The sequence below is a fragment of the Ceratosolen solmsi genome, unplaced genomic scaffold (genome assembly GCF_000503995.2).
Source record: "Ceratosolen solmsi marchali unplaced genomic scaffold, CerSol_1.0 scaffold53, whole genome shotgun sequence".
Lineage (NCBI taxonomy): Eukaryota > Metazoa > Arthropoda > Insecta > Hymenoptera > Agaonidae > Ceratosolen > Ceratosolen solmsi.
In genome coordinates this window covers 854,557-878,082 of record NW_011948441.1, presented here as the reverse complement: position 1 = coordinate 878,082, position 23,526 = coordinate 854,557, and the positions used below count along the sequence as shown (strand labels likewise).

At 31.8% G+C, this 23,526-nt stretch overlaps 2 protein-coding genes across 2 annotated transcripts in view; one reads left to right on the top strand and one right to left on the bottom strand.

The window, feature by feature from the left end:
* LOC105365671 (short/branched chain specific acyl-CoA dehydrogenase, mitochondrial) overlaps window positions 1-10,224 on the bottom strand; it is a 30,829-nt gene extending 20,605 nt beyond the window's left edge. The window contains exon 1 of the mRNA XM_011503898.1: window positions 10,141-10,224. The gene's annotated coding sequence lies outside the window, so the exon portion shown is untranslated. The remainder of the gene's footprint in view (window positions 1-10,140) is intronic.
* Dnah3 (dynein heavy chain 3, axonemal) lies at window positions 177-17,554 on the top strand. The gene is made up of 30 exons (XM_011503900.1): window positions 177-610; window positions 799-1,025; window positions 1,102-1,371; window positions 1,526-1,888; window positions 3,827-4,037; window positions 4,464-4,683; window positions 4,845-5,012; window positions 5,094-5,495; window positions 5,560-6,586; window positions 6,695-6,923; window positions 6,985-7,352; window positions 7,524-7,914; window positions 7,988-8,262; window positions 8,325-8,780; window positions 8,835-9,348; window positions 9,413-9,718; window positions 9,779-10,080; window positions 10,160-10,485; window positions 10,565-10,998; window positions 11,124-11,598; window positions 11,671-12,062; window positions 12,121-12,535; window positions 12,656-13,023; window positions 13,103-13,466; window positions 13,859-14,872; window positions 14,958-15,395; window positions 15,475-15,869; window positions 15,942-16,449; window positions 16,550-17,075; window positions 17,158-17,554. Exons 1-30 carry the CDS (start codon window positions 257-259, stop codon window positions 17,507-17,509), a joined length of 12,090 nt encoding a protein of 4,029 aa, XP_011502202.1. The 5' UTR covers window positions 177-256; the 3' UTR covers window positions 17,510-17,554.
* Window positions 17,555-23,526: the final 5,972 nt, after the last annotated feature.

The following is a 23,526-nucleotide window of genomic DNA, read 5'->3' as shown; positions in this document are numbered from 1 at the left end:
TATTGCGATCCAATTCGTTATAAAATTTAAATACGTTTTATAAAAGCCATGTAAATTATGACTCTTAATAATTTTGTGAATTGTTCAAGTGATGCAAAGATAACCGTAATTATCATTGAGCAAAACTTTGTTTCATAACAATTTTAAGCATTAAAATAAAATCGTTACTATGGCTACGTACAGCTGCAATATAATCATCGCGGTTTGCGCGTAGGCGTGTGACTTGCCGATAATATCCAATTAATAACCTTCGAACATGGACAAGGATCCAAAATGTGTGGAGTACTCTCGCTCTCTGGAAATGATACAGCGATCGAAATGGATAAATAAATATCGAAAAAAGCCGGCGAAACCTCGACGTCCATCACCCCGCTGGAACATTTTTGGCGAGGATGGAAAGCTCGAATACCCACCAGGAGAATGCATTAAGGCGCACGACGACAAGCTAAAACACGAATTGGAGGAACATGAGAAGATGGCAAAAAGACTTTTTGAGAATACTATCAGTTTGAAGGAACTTCGGGATAAATACCAGACAGACAACAGTGCAAAGTCCAGAAGCAGGCGTAAGCGGATGCGTCAGCCGACCAACGAACACTTGGATGAACAAGTTCATTTTTTCTTATTTTATATACGCAGTAGCTTCTCTTAATTAAATTATTTATTATACATTACTTTTAACATAATTGCCATTTTTAAAATAAAAATGTCTAACAAAAGAAACAAACACAAATTCGTTATGACTTGACTTTGTAATTTTTTAAATTTAAAGATCCAATACAATATTGATTCTTTCAGAGTTTTTATAATAAAGAAGCCGATATGCCTAGAAGTATTGATAGCCAGTTTGAAGAGATAAAAAAATTATTTGAAAAAGAAATGCAAAGTCGAATACTGGAACCTGAACAATTGGAAAAAATTAAGGCTTTAAAAACTCACTGTACATTTCCGACTGAACCGTATGATTGGAATAATTTAAGAGAAATAAAGAAGCGAATCAGTAGAGAGTTACTCAAATCTGAGAAGTAAATTATATATATATGCAAATAAATTTCAAATTAAAGTTAAACATTGCCGCAATAAATATATCAACAATTTTAGTTTTCGCAAAAACTTAAAGCTCATCGAGAAAGAAATAATAACAGAACACAAAAAAAGTTCCCGATCATTTTTAATAAATTACTTACTGAGCGATCCACGTCAACGAAAATTCTTAAATATCAGTAACGTGCCGATGGAGTGGCCAACATTTATAATTCGAGCTCCAGTGCCTTGGCATCAAATGAAAGTTGTCGCAACTCATTTTATGGAACATAATCTCTTCATCACAAATGAAATATCTCGTGCTATTTGTTCAATTTGGCACGAGAGGTAAGAGCTTCTATTAGTTATTACAATTTGATTATACAATCACTTTACCCTCGATAAATTTAGCTAATATTAAATTTTAATATACTTCCAATCGGTCTAACAACAACGCTTTATCGATATTTCATCGAAAACTCTATATAAATTGAGATCTTAGATACGCTTCAATGAAAATCGTCGATTTGAAGGAATTTGGAAAATTTCCAATTCGGGGAAGCGAATTTTTCAGTCAAGTGGAACGAATCTGCCAGGCAACGAAGAGACGTATAATCGAGGAATGGTTCGCAGAAGTAGCTGAACTCTTCTTCGAGAGAAAAGATGCCTGGGCCGGTCTTTTTGATAAAAGTTCCAATGCGTCCACTCATCAGGTGGAAAAGTATTTTCGCAGCATAAATGCTCTCCTGTCTCAGCAACTACGATTTATAGTTTTGGACACGTTGCGTTATTTCCGAGATTTTATCATTCAGTACAGCAATGGTAATTCATTTGAAGGAGAATATAATGACTTTATTTTTTCACGGTAAATATATTTTTATTCAATTCATTTTCAACAAATACTTCAACTATAAGAGCATAGAGATATCAATAATTAAACCGTATCATTTCATATTCACATTCAACAGATTTCATATCAAAGTTTCTTTTTTTATATAAAAGCATATATTTATATAATAATTATTTTAATAAAAATATTGAATTTTATTAAAAATAAAAGTATTACAATTGATATACAAATATAACCATTCAAAACAGTATTGTATTGCGAGTAATGTTTACTGTATAAATTTATGATTCATTATACAACTCCTTAGGAGTTAAAAAATTTATAATTATTGGAAATTTTAGAAAAATCCACATTAATAAAATTTCAGTCAAGATTGAAAGATTCCAAAAGTACTGTATAATTTTTTTTTATAGTATAATATACTGCATTATAATTAAAATTTAATTTTTTGTTTTAGTCAGATATTCATTGAGTTTCTATAGTAAATAGTTTTATCTTTCGACTTATAAGCTTTTGCTTTATAATATCGAACAATAATTATTTTAGACGATAAAAAGAAATGGATTTCTGTTATACATAGATAAAATTTTATAATTAATCGTGAATTTTGTAAATTTATATAATTGAAAGTTATTAACATACAAAACATTGATTTTAAAAAATACATATTTTACTTTTAAATTTCTATAGTAATTATTACTATAAAAATGTTAATATTTTAACATTTAAAAAAAAATTACACAAAAGATTATTTTTATATCGCAGAAGGTTCGAATAAAATAGTTTACAAATTAGTTTGATGTCTGTTTAATACAATTTATACTATTATTCCATAAAATAATATTTATTACATATCAACAAATCTATTTATTTATTATAAAAAATATTTATTATAAAAAACAGAAAATGTTAATTATATAAAAAAAAACTCGTAATAATTTACACATAATTAATTTTTATCTAAAAGAAAGTTGGTAGACAATCATTTGTTTGTATCATTTTTAAAATTATGCTTTTTGAACGATATTAATTTTATTTGAAATTGTATTTGACATTGTAATGTCAAAATGTTGACATTGTATTTGGAATGTATTCGAAATATTAAATAATTAATTGATTAAAATATGGATAAATTATGGAATGGATAAAATTTAAAAATTAATGGAATTAGAATTAGAACATTTAATTAAAATGTAACGTTTCTAAATATTTTCAATACAGCTATAAATATGAAAAATATAAGAATAACAAAATTATTAAAAAGATATAATAATTGTTTCTTTATTTTTATACAATATGTATTTGTATAAATATATATTATGTAATTAAAATTTAATTATACATTCTAAATAACTAAAATTTATATAGCTTATATATATATATATATATATATATATATATATACATATTAACGAATGGAAAATTCTATTTGAATGTTAATTGTATGTTATAATATAATTCTTTAATATTAACATTTTTTGGCTATAATAATACTAATAGGTAAGATTATAATATAAGATTAAAAAATTTAAATACATTTTATAACAACAAGCTTGGATTCTTAAATAAATTTATTATAATTCGATCGTGGATCTTAAAGTTATGTACAGTTGACTTTAAGCATAATAGTTATTATAACAATAATATCTCAATAAATAATACTATATTCAAAATTCTTTCATTCTATAAAATGAGAATTAATGTCATTATCGTCAATAGCTAGGAAGCTCTACCATTTTCTAAATAAAATAGATACTCGTGTAATGTTTCAAAATATGTTGAAATATAAAGTTGAATACATACATTGAACATAGAAAAACGTACCTACAAATTTATTGATTACAATTTACTACACAATACTAAATTGAACCCATTTATCTAAATATATTCATTTTTGTAAGCAATTATAATAAATCATAAATAGTTAAAACAATTATATTCACTTTATTGCAGAAAGCCGTTTATTACGATCAATGTACAATCCACGCGACAAAATAATGAATTAGAATGCCAACCAACAGTATCAGCTATGTATAACATCTTATCAGAATGTTTCAATACAATAATGAGTATAACTTCAAGCATACCATGCATAGAGAATATGATATTTCCTGAATTAGACAAAAAGTCATTTCTCTTTCCTGTTAATCGATCGGAACAAGATGTATGTATTTTATGTATAAATCTATACATTAATAATTAAATTTAATATTGCATTTTAAATTAATAATTAATTTTTATATTTATAAAAACTACATATTGGCTATTCATTATTTATAGAATTATTTGTTAAAATCTCTAAAATATAAATCTGATTTGACATTTAGAAAACTTATGAATTAAAATTTAACACTTTATTATATTAAAAAATTCAATTATACTCGCTTTAGATTCAAAAAGAATTTACTTATCAAAGATCATACAATTTGTCAATGCTTAATTTTATAATTATAAACAATTATAAATGTACATATGATAAGTAACATTTATTTGAATTAGTATGATTAAGCACTTATTAAAAACTAATGTTGTACGTTCTCTTAAAAAATAATTTTCTTTATTACATCCTCGATAAAATCGTAATTTTTAGGTAAATGAAATTATTAATTCAGCCTTAGCGATTGTAACTCTGAACGAAGAAGGTCCTCGATTATATTTACAAAAATATATACCATATTATTACCTCTTAGATGGTACAGATAAAGACATGATTAAATATTACTTGCAGTCTAACCCAGTTTTGCGCGACATAAGTAGTAAAATTCATGAATACGATGAAATAAGAATGAAAATGTATTTACTTCGCAATAAGGAAAATATATATATACATATATATATATATATATATATATATATATATAAAATATATATATATATATATATATATATATATATATATATATATATAAGATATTATTTATTATTAATATTCTGTTTTAATATTGTTAGCTTAAAGTAATTTATGAATTATAGGTTCGTTTAAATATGATAGAAATCGATTGTACTGATCTAAACGAGCATCTTAGAAATATTTTATATGAGCTTCGCACTTCGATTTGTGAGCATTATCTTGATAAAATTCGCACTATCAATACTGATCTTTGTATTAGTTTCGATTATATAGCTGAACGTATTGCTGGTATGGTAATCAATGCAATGCGATTGATTAATTCTGTATTACAATCACAATGAAATAATATAATAATATAATTTTCTAAAGGAATGCCAGAAGTTACACGTGACGTTGTTGAGCTCTACAATTATCTTGTGGAGAGTCGAGATTCTACAATGTTCAATCTGCGTGTACAACTAACGCAAAGCGTTGAGTTTTTACTATTTCTGGTTCAACATCAAACATTCTTTAAACCTGAGGATATTGCATTAACGACCAGAGCTCTAAATTGGCCTCGTGAAATGGAGACAATGATGGAACTAGCTACAACTAAGCTTGACATGCGTAAAGATTTCATGGAGGGTCTATTGAAAAAGCGACGCTTAATTTTCGATAGTAAAATTCATGAATTCTCATTGAAAATAGATATTTTTAAAAGAAAAGATCCACCGATTCTTTCTATGAGCGAAATAATTGCAGCCACTAATGAAATTGAAAATTTATCTGATGGTTGGTATGATAAACTCTATTGCCATGGTTAAATAATTAAAATATTCTTTTAAATTAATTCCAGAAATGCGTGAAATTGAGAAAGAAGGGGAGGCAATAAATATTGAAGAATCTCTATTGGACTTGGATATAAGTCCTTATCTGACGATAGCTTCTATGTCCTCAATCGTGAATACGTTCGATCAACTTTGGCATGGTATCCTCGACTTCAACAAAAACTATGACAACTGGATGTACGCACCCTTTCGAAGTCTCGATGCTACAAAAATTAAAGAACAGACCGATAGTACATGGAGGATGCTTTACAAATTAATACGTAAGCTTGTAGACTTACCAAGTGCTAAAAGAATTGCCGAGATATCTCGCACCAAAGTTGAAAAATTTAGGCAATTTTTGCCGTTATTGCAAAGTATTTGTAATCCTGGATTACAACTCCGTCATTGGGAAAATATTAGCGAGGTCATTGGTATTGATATTAACTTGAAACCAACAAGTAGTCTTTCGGATATGATTGAGACCGGATTGCATATTCATGTTACTATATTGGAAGAAATTTCATCGGGAGCCTCGAAGGAGCATGCGTTAGAGCAGAACTTGAAAAACATGCAAGAAGAGTGGAATAGCGTGGCATTTGAATTAATTCTCTATCGAGAAACTGGCGTAAATGTACTCTCGTCTGTTGACGATATTCAACTGCTTTTAGACGATCAAATTCTAAAAGCCCAAACAATGCGTGGCTCGCCTTTCATTAAAGCCTTTGAAGAGGAAATGCAAGTTTGGGAGGAGAAACTTATCTCAATGCAAGACATAATTGACCAGTGGATTAAATGTCAAGCTACTTGGATGTATCTGGAGCCAATTTTCAGTAGCGAGGATATAATGCGTCAAATGCCTACCGAGGCTAAATATTTTCGCAACGTCGACAAAATATGGCGTTCCATTATGTCTGATGTTACGAATAATCCAGATGTTCTTATAGCAACAGGTATACCAGAAATGCTTGAAATGTTCAAAACTTGCAACAAATTTCTCGAAGAGATCCAAAAAGGGCTTAATGATTATCTAGAAAAGAAGAGGCTTTTTTTCCCTCGGTTTGCTATATTCTTTACCAGCCGATATAAAATCAGATAAGCGTTATAAAAAAAATAAAATATATATATATATATATATATACATAAACATTCAATTAAAATCCGTAGATTTTTCTTCTTATCAAATGATGAGCTATTAGAAATTTTATCCGAGACTAAAGATGCACAAAAGGTTCAGCCACATTTGAAAAAGTGTTTCGAGGGTATCAAAAAGTTGCAGTTTATTAATGAAAACGAAATTATTGGAATGATGTCGGAAGAAGAAGAATATGTTCCCTTTAGTGGAAAAATTTATCCTGTTGATGCTAAAGGCATGGTAGAAAAGTGGCTTTCCCAAGTATGTATTATTTTTTTTTAATAGATAATATATGAAAATAAAATTAAAAATCAATTTTAAGGTAGAACAATTAATGAAAACTTCTCTAAAAGAGATAGTACAAGATAGTGTAATCGCATACTTCGATACGATACGAGAAGAGTGGATAGTGTCTTGGCCAGGTCAAATAGTTCTTTGTGCAAGCCAAATTCACTGGACGAGCGAAGTTTGTGAATCTTTCGATACCGATTCGACGAAAGACTATTTTAAAAAATGTAGTGGACAAATCGATAAAACGGTAGCGCTTGTTCGAGGTAAACTGTCAGCTGGCTCAAGAATAACATTAAATGCTTTGATCGTTATTGACGTTCATGCTAGGGATGTGCTGAAACTCCTTATCGAAAAAAAGGTTAAAGATGTTTTAGACTTTAACTGGATAGCACAACTAAGGTATCAAATTTTATTATAAATAAACGATTTGATTTTTAATTTTGAGTTAATTATATAACGCATTTGATCAATGAAATTATTCATAAAATATTACATGTAATTAATTAATAATTTGGCTAAATAACATATGTAAAAGCTTAATCGACTATAATATTTTTAAATGAAATTTAGATACTACTGGTTCGAGAATAATGTAATTGTGTCGATGATTACGACAGATATTGATTATGGATTCGAGTATCTCGGAAATAGCCCGAGACTTGTAATAACACCGTTAACAGATCGTTGCTACAGAACACTGATGGGAGCTTTAAAATTGAATCTTGGTGGAGCACCAGAAGGTCCAGCTGGTACCGGAAAGACTGAAACAGCTAAAGATTTAGCCAAGGCTGTCGCTAAACAATGCGTCGTGTTTAATTGCTCAGAGGGTCTGGATTATGCGGCTATGGGGAAATTCTTTAAAGGTTTGGCACAGTCAGGTGCTTGGGCCTGTTTTGATGAATTCAACCGAATCGAACTCGAAGTTCTTTCTGTTATTGCACAACAGATATCATCGATTCAGGTAATAAGGCTTAATATTTATATTCTCTCTATCTACTGTCGATGCATACCAATAATAATAAAAAATTCTTTAGATGGCAGTTGCACAGCATTTAGAGTATTTCATGTTTGAGGGTACAGAACTCAAGTTAAATCCAAATTGTAATGTTATTATAACAATGAATCCAGGTTACGCTGGAAGGCAAGAGTTACCAGATAATTTGAAAGTTCTCTTCCGAACATGCGCTATGATGGTTCCAGATTATGGAATGATAGGCGAAATCACACTTTACTCTTATGGCTTTGTTGATGCTCGTCCTCTAGCTGAAAAAATTGTCCATACTTACAAGCTTTGTTCCGAGCAGCTTAGGTAAAAAATCATTAAATTACCTTTCATTATTCTTAGTTCATTATCTAATGGAACGTAAAAAGTTCACAGAGCCATTACGATTACGGGATGAGAGCCGTGAAAACTGTTCTAGTAGCTGCTGGAAATTTAAAACTAAAATACCCAACACAAGACGAATCCATATTAGTACTACGAGCAATCGTCGATGTGAATATACCGAAATTCTTGGCTCAAGATTTACCGCTATTCGCTGGAATTTATAGTGACCTGTTCCCAGGCGTCAATTTACCTACTCCAGATCGCGATGAACTTTTAGAATTGATAAAAATTGAATTAATAAAGAAAAATTTACAACCCACGCCCTGGTATCTTGACAAAATTATACAGATTTATGAAATGATTCTAGTAAGACACGGACTTATGATTGTCGGCGATACTTTAGCTGGAAAGACTTCAGCATATCAGAGTCTTGCTAATGCACTTGGAGAATTATCGACTAATCGTCACGCTGCGATTAAGGAAATGCGAGTGACTTACAGGTAGGTTTATTTCTATTGCATAGCACATTGATTAAAATGCACGATTTATTGCAGAATTATTAATCCAAAAGCAATAACGTTGGGGCAAATGTATGGAAGCTTTGATCCGATCTCCCACGAATGGAGCGATGGAGTATTGGCCAATACATTTCGTGAATTCGCCCAGTCAACGTCTTTAGAGCGTAAATGGATTATTTTTGATGGGCCTGTTGATGCAATCTGGATAGAGAATATGAATACCGTATTGGATGACAATAAAAAATTATGTCTCATGTCTGGGGAAATAATACAAATGTCCTCGAAAATGAACATGATATTTGAACCTGCTGATCTCGAGCACGCGTCACCCGCAACTGTCAGCAGATGCGGCATGATTTATATGGAGCCATCTCAACTTGGCTGGATGACCTTTTTCGAATCTTATAAAGTACATTTGAAGAATAAATTACTGCCTGATCAGCTTGAACTCGTTTGTGACATAATCGAATGGTTACTCGATCCAATATTTTACTTCATTAAAACAAATTGTCGAACCTTCATCACTATTAGCGAACTCCATATGTTTCTGGTTTGTATAATACATCCATCCTGTATTCCATTATCTATAACTATGTTTATTGTTACAATTTTAGTCCTTTACAAAACTGTTAAATACATTATTGGACAAAGAATTGCAAGTTAGCACACTGTGGCTTCAATGCGTATTGATTTTTAGTATAGTTTGGGGAATTTGCTCAACATTAGTTAGTGATAGTAAAAAACTTATTGATGTATTTATCAGAAAAATATTATTGGGAAACGATGCGAATTATCCAAAGCCAAAAATCTTCAAATTAACAAAGCAGCAGCTTTTTCCTGAACGTGGCACTATTTTTGATTGGATGTACGATAAAAAGAATAACGGTACATGGATATCTTGGATGGATACTGCACATCAGGTAAAGTAAAAGATTAAGTATCAATATAAGTGAATTAATCATATAAATGATTGATCGTAGGCATCCTTACCATCCAAAGCAAAATTGAGTGATATAATTGTGCAAACAAATGATATGTTAATGCAGAATTATTTTCTTTCGCTCTATATGGAAAATGGAATTTCTACATTATTTGTTGGTCCGACCGGTACTGGCAAATCTACCGTTATACTAAATTACATGCTAAGTCTTTCCAAAAATAAATACGTACAAAATACTCTTAACTTCAGTGCGCGAACCAGTGCCAATCAAACCCAAGACATTGTAATGTCCAAACTAGATCGCCGAAGAAAGGGAGTTTATGGTCCCGCTATGGGTAAAAAGTAAAAATTCGAAAAGTATTTCAATTAATGTTTGCAATTAATTATATTAATTATACATACCTGGTATATCGGTAATCAGGTGTGCCCTGTTTGTGGATGATCTGAGTATGCCTATGCTTGAAACGTATGGAGCTCAACCACCGATTGAACTTTTAAGGCAATGGATTGATCATGGGTACTGGTTCAATCCTAAAGATACGAGTAAATTATATCTGGTTGATATACTTTTTTTGGCAGCGATGCTTCCACCTGGTGGGGCTTCTAATAAAATCACTACGAGATTTACGAGGCATTTAAGTATTATTGGCATTGATGCATTCGATGATACTACAATGACAAAAATTTTCGGAACTATATTAGAATGGCACTTTGAGCATGACTTTGACCACAATGTTAGCAGAATAGGTTAAAACTTCTACTTCTAATATCTATTTTCATATTAACAATTATCATACATTTATTTATATTGTATTTTTAAGTACAGGAAAAATGATGCTATCAGCAACAATAGAGGTTTATCGGAAAGCTATTGCTTCTTTTCTGCCAATTCCAAGTAAAAGTCATTATACGTTTAATTTGCGAGACTTCAGTCGCGTTATGGGAGGGATTCTGTTAGTCCCAAGTACGAGATTGAAAACGCCAGAAAAGCTTATAAAATTATGGATCCATGAGATTTATAGAGTTTTTCACGATCGACTCGTTGATGTAGAAGATCGCGAATGCTTATTTACTATGGTTAAGAGTGCCTGTTACGAAAATCTTCGGCAACCCATTGATAAAATATTAGAAAATCTCCTCATACCCGGGGATAATGAGATCACAAGCAAGCATATGGGCAATTTACTTTTCGGAAATTACATGGATCCTGATGCTGATCCTAAAATTTATGATGAAATATCAGACTTTGAAATATTAAAGGTAAGATGAGTATTATGTGTTTAAGTGCTACATAAAAAAGTAAATAAGATATAAAAATGTGTGTGTGCGCGCGTGTGTGTGCGTGTGTGCGTGTGATATGTGCGTGCGTTGTATTCTAATTACAGGAAAGAATGGATTATTATCTTATGGAATTTAATAATCTGTCGAAAACACCGATGGCGTTAGTTATGTTCCGTTATGTTATTGAGCACATATCTCGCATTTCGCGCGTCCTTCAACAGGATAATGGACATGTACTTCTTATTGGCGTCGGTGGCTCTGGACGTACATCGTGCACGCGATTAGCAACGAATATGTGCGAATACATGATGTACACAATTGAAATAACGCGGTCCTATGGAGTTACTGAATGGCAAAACGATCTCAGAAGTCTGCTACTACGTTCAGGATGTGATGGAAAGCAAACAGTATTTCTTTTTAATGATAATCAAATTAAGGACGAATCCTTTTTAGAAGATTTAAGTATGCTTCTTAATTCAGGCGATGTGCCTAATTTGTATGGATCCGAGGAGAAAGCAGAGATTTTGGAAAAAATGGCAAATGTCGCAAGGGAGGCTCAAGTTAAAAATCCAATTCCAGGTTAATATTAGATAATTATTTTTCACTTTTTATAAACTGGACTATATAAGTAATTCGTATGGTTTTTTAAAGAGAAACAGATGGAAACAAGTCCAATGGCTCTGTACGGTATATTTACGGAACGTGTAAGAAAAAATGTACATGTTACTGTGGGAATGTCACCGATTGGCGACGCATTCCGAGTGCGATTACGTATGTTCCCATCGTTAATAAACTGCTGTACTATTGATTGGTTTACATCTTGGCCAGACGAAGCCCTTCAGAAGGTTGCCAAATATTTCCTTCAAGATCTACCTATTAACGATGAGGTCAAACTCAATTGTGTTGATGTTTGTCAACACTTTCATTTAAGTGTTTGCAAAGCCACCGAGGATTACTGGAAATCCCAACGGCGCCGAATCTATGCTACGCCTACAAATTATCTCGAGCTTATCAACTGTTTAAACAAACTGTATAATAACAAGGTAAAATTAACATAAATTATTGATGCGTTCAAAAAATAAGTATATTTACTTTGAAAAGGTTGAGGATGTCAAGAAACAGCAGTTACGTTATGTGGTTGGATTGGAGAAACTTGAATTTGCAGCGGGTCAAATCTTCGTGATGCAAGAAGAATTGCAGGCACTTCAGCCAAAACTAGTAATACAGTCACAACTTAGTGACAAACTTATGATAAAAATTGAACAAGATACTGTAAACGTCGAGGCCAAGAAAGAGGTTGTGGCAGCTGATGAAGCATTGGCTAACGAGGCTGCAGCAGCCGCTCAAGCCATTAAAGACGATTGTGAGAGCGACTTGGCTGAGGCGACGCCTGCACTTGAAGCTGCTTTAGCTGCTCTTGATACACTTAAACCTGCGGATATCACTATCGTTAAGTCTATGAAAAATCCTCCCGCAGGAGTTCGACTTGTTTTAGAAGCAGTTTGTATTATTAAGGGTACGTATTAAACTAAGGATAAAAAGAAGAGAAAAAAAACCATGTAGAGCCTAGAACTTTAAATAAAAAAAAAAGGAAATGTCGGTATTTAATAATATAATTTTGTAAATATGATAATAGGTGTGAAACCAGATCGAGTATTAGATTCTACTACCGGAAGTATGATAGAAGATTATTGGCCACCCTCTGTCAGATTACTCGGAGATATCAAATTTCTTGAGAGTTTGAAATTCTTTGATAAGGATAATATATTGCCAGCCAATATGAAGAAGATAAGAGATAAATTTATAAAAGATCGTGGCTTTCAACCGGAAGTTATAAAAAAAGTTTCAACTGCTTGCGAAGGCCTGTGTAAATGGGTTAGAGCAATGGAAGTTTATGACAGAGTAATTAAAGTTGTTGCGCCAAAGAAAGCGATACTTGCTGAGGCAGAAGCTGAACTTGCTGTGCAAATGGAGACTTTAAATGCCAAGCGTGCCTTGCTTCAAGTCAGATAAACTTTTTATTATATATTAACATGCCTGAGCTGCCATATAGTTTCATTATAAGAATTACTTATTTATGTAGGAAGTAAGCGATAAGCTGCAGCAACTAAACGATGAATTTGCCGAGTGTATGCGCGAAAAAAAGAAACTAGAAGATCAGATCGAGCAGTGCGTGCAGAAATTAGACAGAGCTGAAAAACTCATAGGAGGTTTGGGAGGGGAAAAATCACGGTGGAGCGAAGCCGCGGAAATTCTTGGTGCCAGTTTGAAAAATGTCATTGGCGATATTCTTCTCGCCTCCGGAATTATCGCCTACCTTGGAGCTTTCACCGTTTTTTATCGAGACTCTCTTATTAATGATTGGCACACAGTTTGCCTAAAACTCGATATACCTTGCTCTCCCCCACCATTCAATCTTGCTGAAATACTGGGTGATCCTGTTGAAAGTAGATAATTTCTATTCTCATTATAAATAAACATTATAAATCTTATCTTTATCGTTAAGTAAAGAGTAATTATTAAATGATAATAATTAGACCAAAACCATTGCAAATTCTTATCATAAAATAGACGAATCTTATTTTTATTTGAAATATTTTTCACTAATTGTTAACTTATTGGTCATTTAAAATCTTATAATACTTGATAGATTGCATTTAATTAAACGCAGAATGCAAAATTTTTTAATTTTAATATTTACTTGAAATACATTTAATAATAAAAAATGCACCAGTAATGAAAAACATTATGCTAATAATGAAATTCTATTTATTTGTCGTATAATTTTTATTACCATAATTTAATAGATATTCTAAATTATTTTATTTATTTATTTAAGTCCGTTCCTGGCTTATTTCTGGCTTGCCATCCGATAAATTTTCTGTGGAAAATGGAATTATTATTAAGATAGCAAATCGTTGGCCTTTAATGATAGATCCTCAGGTGCAGGCAAATAAGTGGATTAAAAAGTTGGAAAAAGAAAACAAATTAAGTGTAATAAAATTAACAGATTCGAATTATACAAGAGTTATTGAAACTGCAGTGCAATTAGGTTTGCCAGTACTATTAGAAAATATTTTAGAAGAGATCGATTCATTGTTGGAGCCAATTTTACTAAAGAATCTTTTTATGCAACATGGACTTCATTATATAAAGTTTGGAGAAAACACAATTGAGTACAATATGAATTTTCGATTATATATAACTACCAGGTTACGAAATCCGCATTACCTCCCCGAACTTACTGTTAAAGTAAATTTACTCAACTTCACATTAACGCCACATGGTCTGCAAGATCAACTTCTTGGTATCGTCGTTGCCAAAGAGCTTCCAATTCTAGAAGAGAAAAAAAATCGTTTAATTATAGAGAGTGCAAATAATAAGCGTATCTTGAAAGAAATCGAAGATAAAATACTGCAAATACTTTCTAGTAGCGAAGGCAATATCCTTGAGGACGAAACCGCAATAAAAATACTTTCATCCTCCAAGATTCTTTCTGAAGACATTATGGCTAAGCAAAAAATAGCTGCTGAAACATCTCAAGATATTGATAGAGCTAGAGGTGGCTACAAACCAGTTTCACATCATGCCACTACTCTCTTTTTCTGTATTTCAGAATTAACAAATATTGAGCCAATGTATCAATATTCCTTACCATGGTTTCTACGCTTATTTTCAAATATTTTCAGCGAAAAGTCACAAATATCAATGACAGCAACGAATTATTTGGAAGTTCGTATTGCTACATTGAATAATATTTTTACTGGTTCAATATATCGGAACGTTTGTCGTTCGCTTTTTGAAAAAGATAAATTAATATTTTCCTTAATACTTTGTGTCGGGATTTTACGAGGTATTGATTATAATCATTGATATAACGAATAACGTTTTTCATTAATTAGTTAATTAATTATTTCACCGTTTATTATTAAAATTAGGCAATAATCAACTTGAAGAAGATTTATGGTCATTTTTGCTGACTGGTGGCATTGCTATAAGCAATCCATATCCAAATCCAGCTTCTAGCTGGTTATCAGACAAGTCATGGGCTGAATTAGTTAGGGCAAGTTCATTAAATAGCTTAAAAAAATTAAAAGATTTATTTATAGAGAATATTGATGACTGGAAAATGTATTATGATTTACAAAATCCTGATGAAAATGTAATGCCCATACCCTTTAACGAGCTATCAGAAGACAATTTAGAGAGACTAGTTCTTTTAAGATGTGTAAGACCAGATAAACTAGTTCCAGCTATTCGAAGTTTTATCATTACCAAAATGGGCCAATCATTCACTGAGCCTCCGTCTTTTGAATTGAAAGATTCTTACATGGATTCGAACAACGTAACGCCTCTGATCTTTATATTATCTCCAGGTTACTACTTAATAATCTTTTTTTTTTCAAATCACTTTTTACAAAAACAATACTAAAAATTATGATTACAATATTTAAGGTTCCGATCCAATGACCGGTTTAATCAAATTTGCGGAGGATCTTGGCATTTCAGCGAAGCATCTGAAATCAATATCGCTGGGTCAAGGTCAAGGCCCAGTTGCTATTGCTGCTATAAACGAATCCATAAAAACTGGCGATTGGCTTGTATTACAAAACTGCCATTTAGCTGAATCGTGGATGCGTGAACTCGATCGAATATGTGACGAAGTTATTACACCCATGAATACACATCCTAAATTCCGACTTTGGCTGACCAGTTACCCCTCAAAGGCATTTCCCGTAGCAGTATTGCAAAATTCAGTTAAAATGACTAATGAGCCCCCAAAAGGCTTACGCAGCAATCTAATGCGCAGTTACATCAGCGACCCTATATCTAACCCAAGCTTTTTCAATGTATACTATATTTAATTTTACATTTATTATTGAATAATAGTAATGAATAATCGAATTATATTACATTTTTAGGAAAATAATAAATTGTTGGAGTGGCGCAAATTACTCTTCTCACTTTCAATCTTTCACGCTATTGTTCAAGAAAGAAGAAGTTTTGGACCTCTCGGGTGGAACATTCCTTACGAGTTTAATGAATCGGATTTACGTATTAGTTTGAAACAATTGCAAATGTTTTTAAACGAATACGATGATATACCGTTTGAAGCGCTGCTCTATTTAATAGGAGAGTGTAACTATGGCGGTCGTGTTACGGATGACAAAGACAGAAGACTTTTAAATTCTTTGCTTCGAAAATATTTTAATCCTGATGTCCTTCACTCAGAATATTCATTTTCTCCAAGTGGAATTTATCATTTGCCCGGCGACATTAATTACGAAGGCTATATCAGTTATATTCAAAGTTTGCCTATTAATCAGCTTCCTGAAGTTTTTGGACTTCACGATAATGCAAATATCACCAAAGATAATCGCGAATCGATGCAATTACTTTTCGGTGCTTTACAAACTCAAACGCAATTAGGTATTGTAATAAATTTATCGTCTATAATGAGTATTGTCTGCTCATTGATATATGTATTAATTGTATTAAATGATATATTAAATATTGTTATATTTTTCAGGTGGGGAGTCTGAATCGGTTCAAAGTAACGAATTAGTAGTGTTTGATTTAGCTGACGAAATATTAAAAAAAATGCCCGAACAATTTAATACTGAGTATGTGGAAGAACGCTTTCCAGTTATTTATGAAAACAGTATGAACACTATACTCAGGCAAGAAGTTATTAGATTCAACAGATTGACTGAAATCATAAAAAGCAGTTTAATTAATTTAAAGAAGGCGATAAAAGGGCAAATCATTATGTCATCAAATTTGGAAGAAATTTTTACTAGTGCAAGCATTGGTCGAGTACCTACAGTTTGGGAAAAGAAATCCTATCCAACACTAAAGCCCCTAAGTAGCTACATTGATGACTTGCTTGAAAGAATCAAATTTCTTCAACGTTGGATTGATAATGATGCGCCAAATGTTTTCTGGCTTTCTGGTTTCTTTTTTACACAATCATTTCTAACCGGAGTATTACAGAATTATGCACGTAAGCACACAATACCTATAGATCATCTTGATTTCCAGTTCAAAATCACTCAGTAAGTATCAACTTCTCTTTAATAATTACTACACCTACTTACCTTTAACTAACAACAAGTAAAGTACAATAAATTATTTTAGTTATGAGCATGTTCACGAAATCAAAGACTCGCCAAAATATGGAGTATACGTTAATGGATTATTTATAGAGGGTGCACGATGGAACAGAAAAAAGATGGAACTCGACGAGTCTTTCCCAAAAATATTATTCGATACTTTACCAATAATATGGTTAAAACCGGGAATCAAGGCCAATTTTGTTATAGAAAATGTTTACCGCTCACCACTTTATAAAACAAGTGAAAGACGAGGTGTCCTTGCAACAACTGGCCACTCATCAAATTTCGTCATATTTATTTTATTAAAAACATATTTAAATGAATCCCACTGGATTGATCGAGGTGTTGCATGTCTTTGCCAACTCGATGACTAAAATATAACATAAATCTATAATTATGCAGTCAACAGATTATTTCAAGTTATCATAAAGGCATTAATAACATTAAAGACATTTCTCTATGTAAACTTAATAGTATTCGTCTAGTTGTCATTTTATTATGCAATTATTGCAATGATATTATAATAATAAAACATTGTATTCATTACGATATAATAAATAAATATTTCATTTACTAATTTCTAGTAGAACAACTAATTCTATAAGATAAAGAAATTGAAATTATTTAAAATATTATTTTCCCCTTATGTTTAGAATAATATTTGCATAACAAATTCAACTATTCAAAATTATTATTAAAATAATTGATATTAAAATTTAGTATAATAAACAATTTATCAAGAGAACTTAATTTATTTCTCATAAATATAAATGTTGAACACTGTAATTCTTTTAGATCACATACTATTACCAAAATAAAAATAACAGTGGATACGTATAAAATAAATGCCATTTAAATGTGAATATCTTACATATTTTCCTAAAATCTATTTGTTTTCTAAAAAAATGCTTATACATAATTACAGATATTACTTATCTTTCATTTTATAATAAAAACTACGTAATTGTAGTCAAATGGTGTCAAAGTCTGACGCTTATGAATCCACTCAGCGTGCCATTCAACGCTCATAGCAGACGCAATACGTAGCAGTATCCTTCATGAGGTAAAAGCCTATCAAATTCTTACTTCCATCTGAATAACCATTGCAGTACGCCAATATCAGGACAAGAACCTTCTTGCTACGATACGAGTATATTCTCAACTAGCAACGGTTACATGTGTCGCGCTACATTACAACCATAACCTGAACTACGCACATGCTCACACGAACAGCGCGAGTGTTGACGAATCAAACTTCGCGCCATTCTGCGCTCATATTTAAACCTTCACGCTGCATTAGATGAGTGTACGTTTGCCACTGCAAACGCATTACAGATTGTTATCAGGCTATAGAAGAGGCTGCTGATACTGTTTGGTGGTTCCGGCTGTGTCAGCATCATTACGACACAGCGCTGACTTTATCAGCTAGGACTCTGCAACTTGATTCATATCAGACCGCTGACGAGGCACCGGCATTGACCAGATAGTCTCCACAATTCATATCGCCAATGAGAGCGCCCATGGCCACGCTTCTCTCGCGACTTCTTCTTCGGTAATTACTGTCATATTTCGCTAGTACAATTAAAGCGCCGACAGTTGCTGCTTCCGTTTCGCTAGTACAATTAGGCGCATTCAATACAAATAGCTCAGTCTTACCTTGCACATCCGGACGATGTTCTACAGTTATTGCCAACTGTTAAATTCACGACTAGCTCAACAATTCTCATAACGATCGGTAACAACAACTAATGATGTAACATAACCTTAAATAAAAGTTACTAAAACCAATTGTGTTTACACTGAATTGATGCATCCCCCCCCCAATCGCCATTAAACTGGTGGTACGGTCTAATCCAACCACCTTGGTCTTCGGACCATTTTGGTGGCTGGAATTCCAAACACAAGGAATACACGTTAAATATCAAATATACTACAAGCTACAAGCAGTCGAGAGTGCTGATTGCATTACGATAAGCTATTTGGCTACAACAAGCATAGTCTCAAGATATTTCTTTACAACTTTCCGGCCATGACATCGTTGTCACCATCAAGGAGCAACCACATCATTGAGACAAGACAGAGTTTACACGCTTCTGTGACCAGTGAATACTGCTTATTGTTAATGCAACTGTTAATAAATCATATGTTAACGAACATTGCACATACTACACATTTCTATAACCCTTCCACTTTACTCCCACCCAAGCATCTGCTGTGGCAGGCGGCAAATTATTAAAGCTATCGAAACACTGACAGTTCGAACCAGACAATAATACCACTTTCGAACAATATAATTCTATTATATAAAGCTTTTTTTTCTATTTCTGCATATTGAAGTCAATTGTTACAGATGTATGTATATTTTTTTATATTGTAAAATATTTACATAATATATTACAACATCATTTCCTGATCATCAATTATTAACGTTACAACAGAATATCTCGACATAAGTTAAATACGATTTTATATTGTATAGGTAGAAATTTTAATATTGGTTAACTAACTACATATATTTAGTATATTTTATTATTTAATAGATTATTATATAACAGATTTCTCAACATTTCAAATAATATTAAATTCATTAATTAATAGAAACAATGTAGTTTTAATTTTTATATGGACTTAAAAATCTTATAATAATATTAAATTTATATTATTTATATTATCTATACTTATTATAGATAATATAAGAATATGTGAACAAATACATTTATGATTATAAAAAAAAAATTAGTAATTTCTTACTGAGTGATTACAGAAACAAAAGTCTTTAATATTTATAAGATAATGAATGATTGAATGAAATTAAATTACTTGAATTGTTTGTTTCCTCAAAATATACTCTATTTATTATAAAATGATAGAATATTCAAACAAAATTTTTAAAATACTTTTGTAACTATACTGTGAAATTCATACGTATAAATTTTTGCTTAAAGAATAAAAAATTGTTTTCAAATAGTATTTCTATAGTATAATCAATTTGATTACTATTGAACAATTTGGTACTATTGAATTATGTTCGAGAATGCGAGAACATTTTTCCTTTTTTTGTCAGTGCAATAAAATATCTGGCAAGTAACATCGTAAATATTGTATTTGAATTTCAAACTTCGCTTGCTCAAAATTCTCACGCATTAGTGTCATAAAACATCTGGAAAAAACAATACCATAAACACGGGAAAACCTATAGTTTTGACATCTGCATTTTCGTTCCGCTCGGCAACTACATCAAGCATTACTGGAAGTGGACCTTCCTTCCCCTTTCCGCTGTCAAGAAGTTGCTTGCTGTCACCAGATGTGTCAGCGAATCCCCCCCCCCCTCGCCGCGGCCGACATGCTATCGCATACGGCAGCGGAGAGATCTGCTCATCATGAAGACCCAGAGACGAATAAGCACTTAATTAACTCCGAAGCCAAAAGAGGTCCTCACACTATAAGGGAGGAGTTTCTGATTGGACAGAAAATAAGGGAAGGGGTTCAAGTAAAATTCATGGTCAGCAAATGTATTTAAGGGGCGCAATTTTCAATACTCATTACTCTTGGTACTTAACTCTTGATACTTAACAGTCTCGATACTTAACCCTTATTACTCGTGATATTTAACTGTCTTGATATTTACTATTGATAGTTTTCAGTTAGTAATATTTTGGTGATATTACTCTTTTCGAAGTGTCTCTCAGTTTTTGATATCTATTGCTTATTAGTATTTTTTTATATCACTCTTTTAGTAATACTCTCTCAATATATTAAACCCTTGAGACATTTCATACTCAGTTAAGTTTTTAGTGAAAGTCTATTTAACGCTATTTCGGGAACGACTTACACTTCTTCGGATTGTCCATTAACACTGTTGCTGGAACAGTAGTTACTGCCCCGGAAGAACTACGACTAAACCCGTATGCCCACTAACGCAGTTCAAGAAACCGTCGTTACATGTTCCAAGGGAGCGACGAAAATCCGCATATCAGAGTCCGGAGACGAGTCAACGATTAGACTTCGTAAGTAGTATTTACTACAATAATTACATATATATTGAGATTGAGAGTATTACATCGACAAGCACTAAGGACGAAGAAGCGACTCTTAAAATGACAGTGCGGAATAAATTCCAGTACGCGTCGTCAAGTTTCGCACCCGCCAAGGGCATCCCACTTCGTAACCCTCACCTTAGTTCAAGTTCGGAAGCTTACGAAAGAAAGCAAGACCCAACGCAAGTGTAGACAATCCAGTTTCACGCCACTTGCGATATCTTTCAATCATAAAGCTTCATTCATAACCTCAACCACACACGTGCTCGTTCAAAAGGCGCTAGTGTCGACGAACAAAACTTCGCGCCATTCGACATTCGTATTCAACAATCAAGCTGCATAGATTACTGTACATTTGTCTCCGCAACGCATCACTTCAATCCAAGAATATAGTTCTACAAGTAATAATAGTAATACTAGTCAACCTTGTCATTAATAAATAACAGAATAAATAGCATACTTCAGCTATATCTTTATTGTATTATTATAATATCCCTTCCACTTGTGACCTGTCATCGCTACCACACAACACCCGTGCTCGCTGAGTTGTCAACGGCATCAAATTGTATCCGTTGAACCGGCCTTGATAAAACAAGTCGGAACGACGAGGTGCATTTTGTACAAATTATGATAATATTATATTGTTTAAAACAAAAAATACATTTAATTTTCCTTGTGATATTTTTTAAAGCAATCAAATAAATAAAAAGAACACTATTATATGCCAATTACAACTTGTAAATTCAACATAAATTCAATACGTAGGCGAAAATTGAATTACAATAACAACTATTTTTGTAATCTCATAAAATTTATTAATTATTTAATATAACGTTTGCTTAAAGAAAAAAGCAAATATTTATGAAATACGCTATTTATAATAAATGTAGTTGTAGCATTAATAATAATATAATCTTTGTTATACAAACAGTAAAAAAGGATATGCATTAAATAATGAATATATAATGGTTACGTGTATATGATAATATTTTCTATAAAAAATCAATCTTTATATTATAACTTTAGATGCTTGAAATACAGTGAAACAATATATCGCAAAGTTCTATTTTGCTCTAACATTTATGACTTTCTCATTAGTAAAAAATATAATTATCATTACAACCGTCATCACACGGTAACATAATATTGAAGTCAAGTCCCACCGATTGCATCGGCCAATACCAGTTTATTATTCGTCATTATTAAGGAAATATGCAGTACACTTGCGTCAACATTTTTTATGTATTATTAAAATCTTTTTTATAATCGTAGAACTCTATTAATGAATACCTTTTGCATTTATTAACTTTTATAAGTTATTTTCATTTTACACTCTTAAAGAAATTTTATAATTTTAAAAACAGAGCTTAGTCGATGCTTATTTCGTTTGCAACATGTTTTTACTCTGTTGCCGTGAATTGTGCAATAATTTTTTGATAACTTTTATCGAATTATGCTCAATATTTTTCAACAGTTTTTATCCCGACGACTACGCTTTGTCCCTTTGATGCCCTCAGTAGCAATCAATGTAAACTTAGTGGATTGCTTATATTAAAATTGTGTCATTTTGTAAAACTAGTATTAATGTATTCATGAATGTGAGATAAATCGGCATTACGACATTAGTCGCATGCCTGTATAATTGTCTGCTTTTACAGTAATGATGTGTATCGCGACTGTCTAATCATTCTTCACCACATTATTTATATACAGATTGAGCTGATTATTTTCTGAAGGTAAGACGGTGCTTATAGTCGCTCATAATCGTAGCTTCTATCCATCGCTGATATTATAAATCACATTTATCGCGTGACGTTTCTTTTTTTTTATCTCCATGTTATCGATAATTTTTTATTTGAGAAGATCCTAAGCCACGAAATAGCAAAACTGGAACTGTTTTGTTTTTAGATTTTGTTATTTCAATCAGAAAAATATACACATATTTGTACTATAGCGTTTGCAATAAGCTCGAAAAACATTTATTAGTAACATAGAAATTTAAGATTATTTTAAATTACTTTGGATTTGTCATTTTCATCAATTTTTCTTGGAATTAATTATTATCTGGAAATAATAATTATTATTATTGCAATGAAATTGAAAAAAGTACTATAAACTTTCAAAGAAAATTTTTCGACCTGTAAATCCCCCCCCCCCTTTCCCGCCAATTTGTCTATTTACAAATTAGTTTTTCACTTTGTCAAGCTGTGCTGCCGCACATCTAAATGACTTGTAACAATATTCTATGATTTCTTACAGTTTATTAATTGTAGAATTTTTGCAAAACTTGTACTATATTTATGTACAAATCAAATTACATTTTATCATCTAAATTTGAAAGTTTTTTTATGCTT

Bases quoted from the DNA above. Each gene is read 5' to 3' on its own strand.
- Dnah3 (XM_011503900.1), top strand. From the start codon at position 257: ATGGACAAGGATCCAAAATGTGTGGAGTACTCTCGCTCTCTGGAAATG. The intron at 6,587-6,694 runs GTTTGCTATATT...TAAAATCCGTAG, and splicing joins AAGAGGCTTTTTTTCCCTCG to ATTTTTCTTCTTATCAAATG. The intron at 14,873-14,957 runs GTATTGATTATA...TATTAAAATTAG, and splicing joins TTGTGTCGGGATTTTACGAG to GCAATAATCAACTTGAAGAA.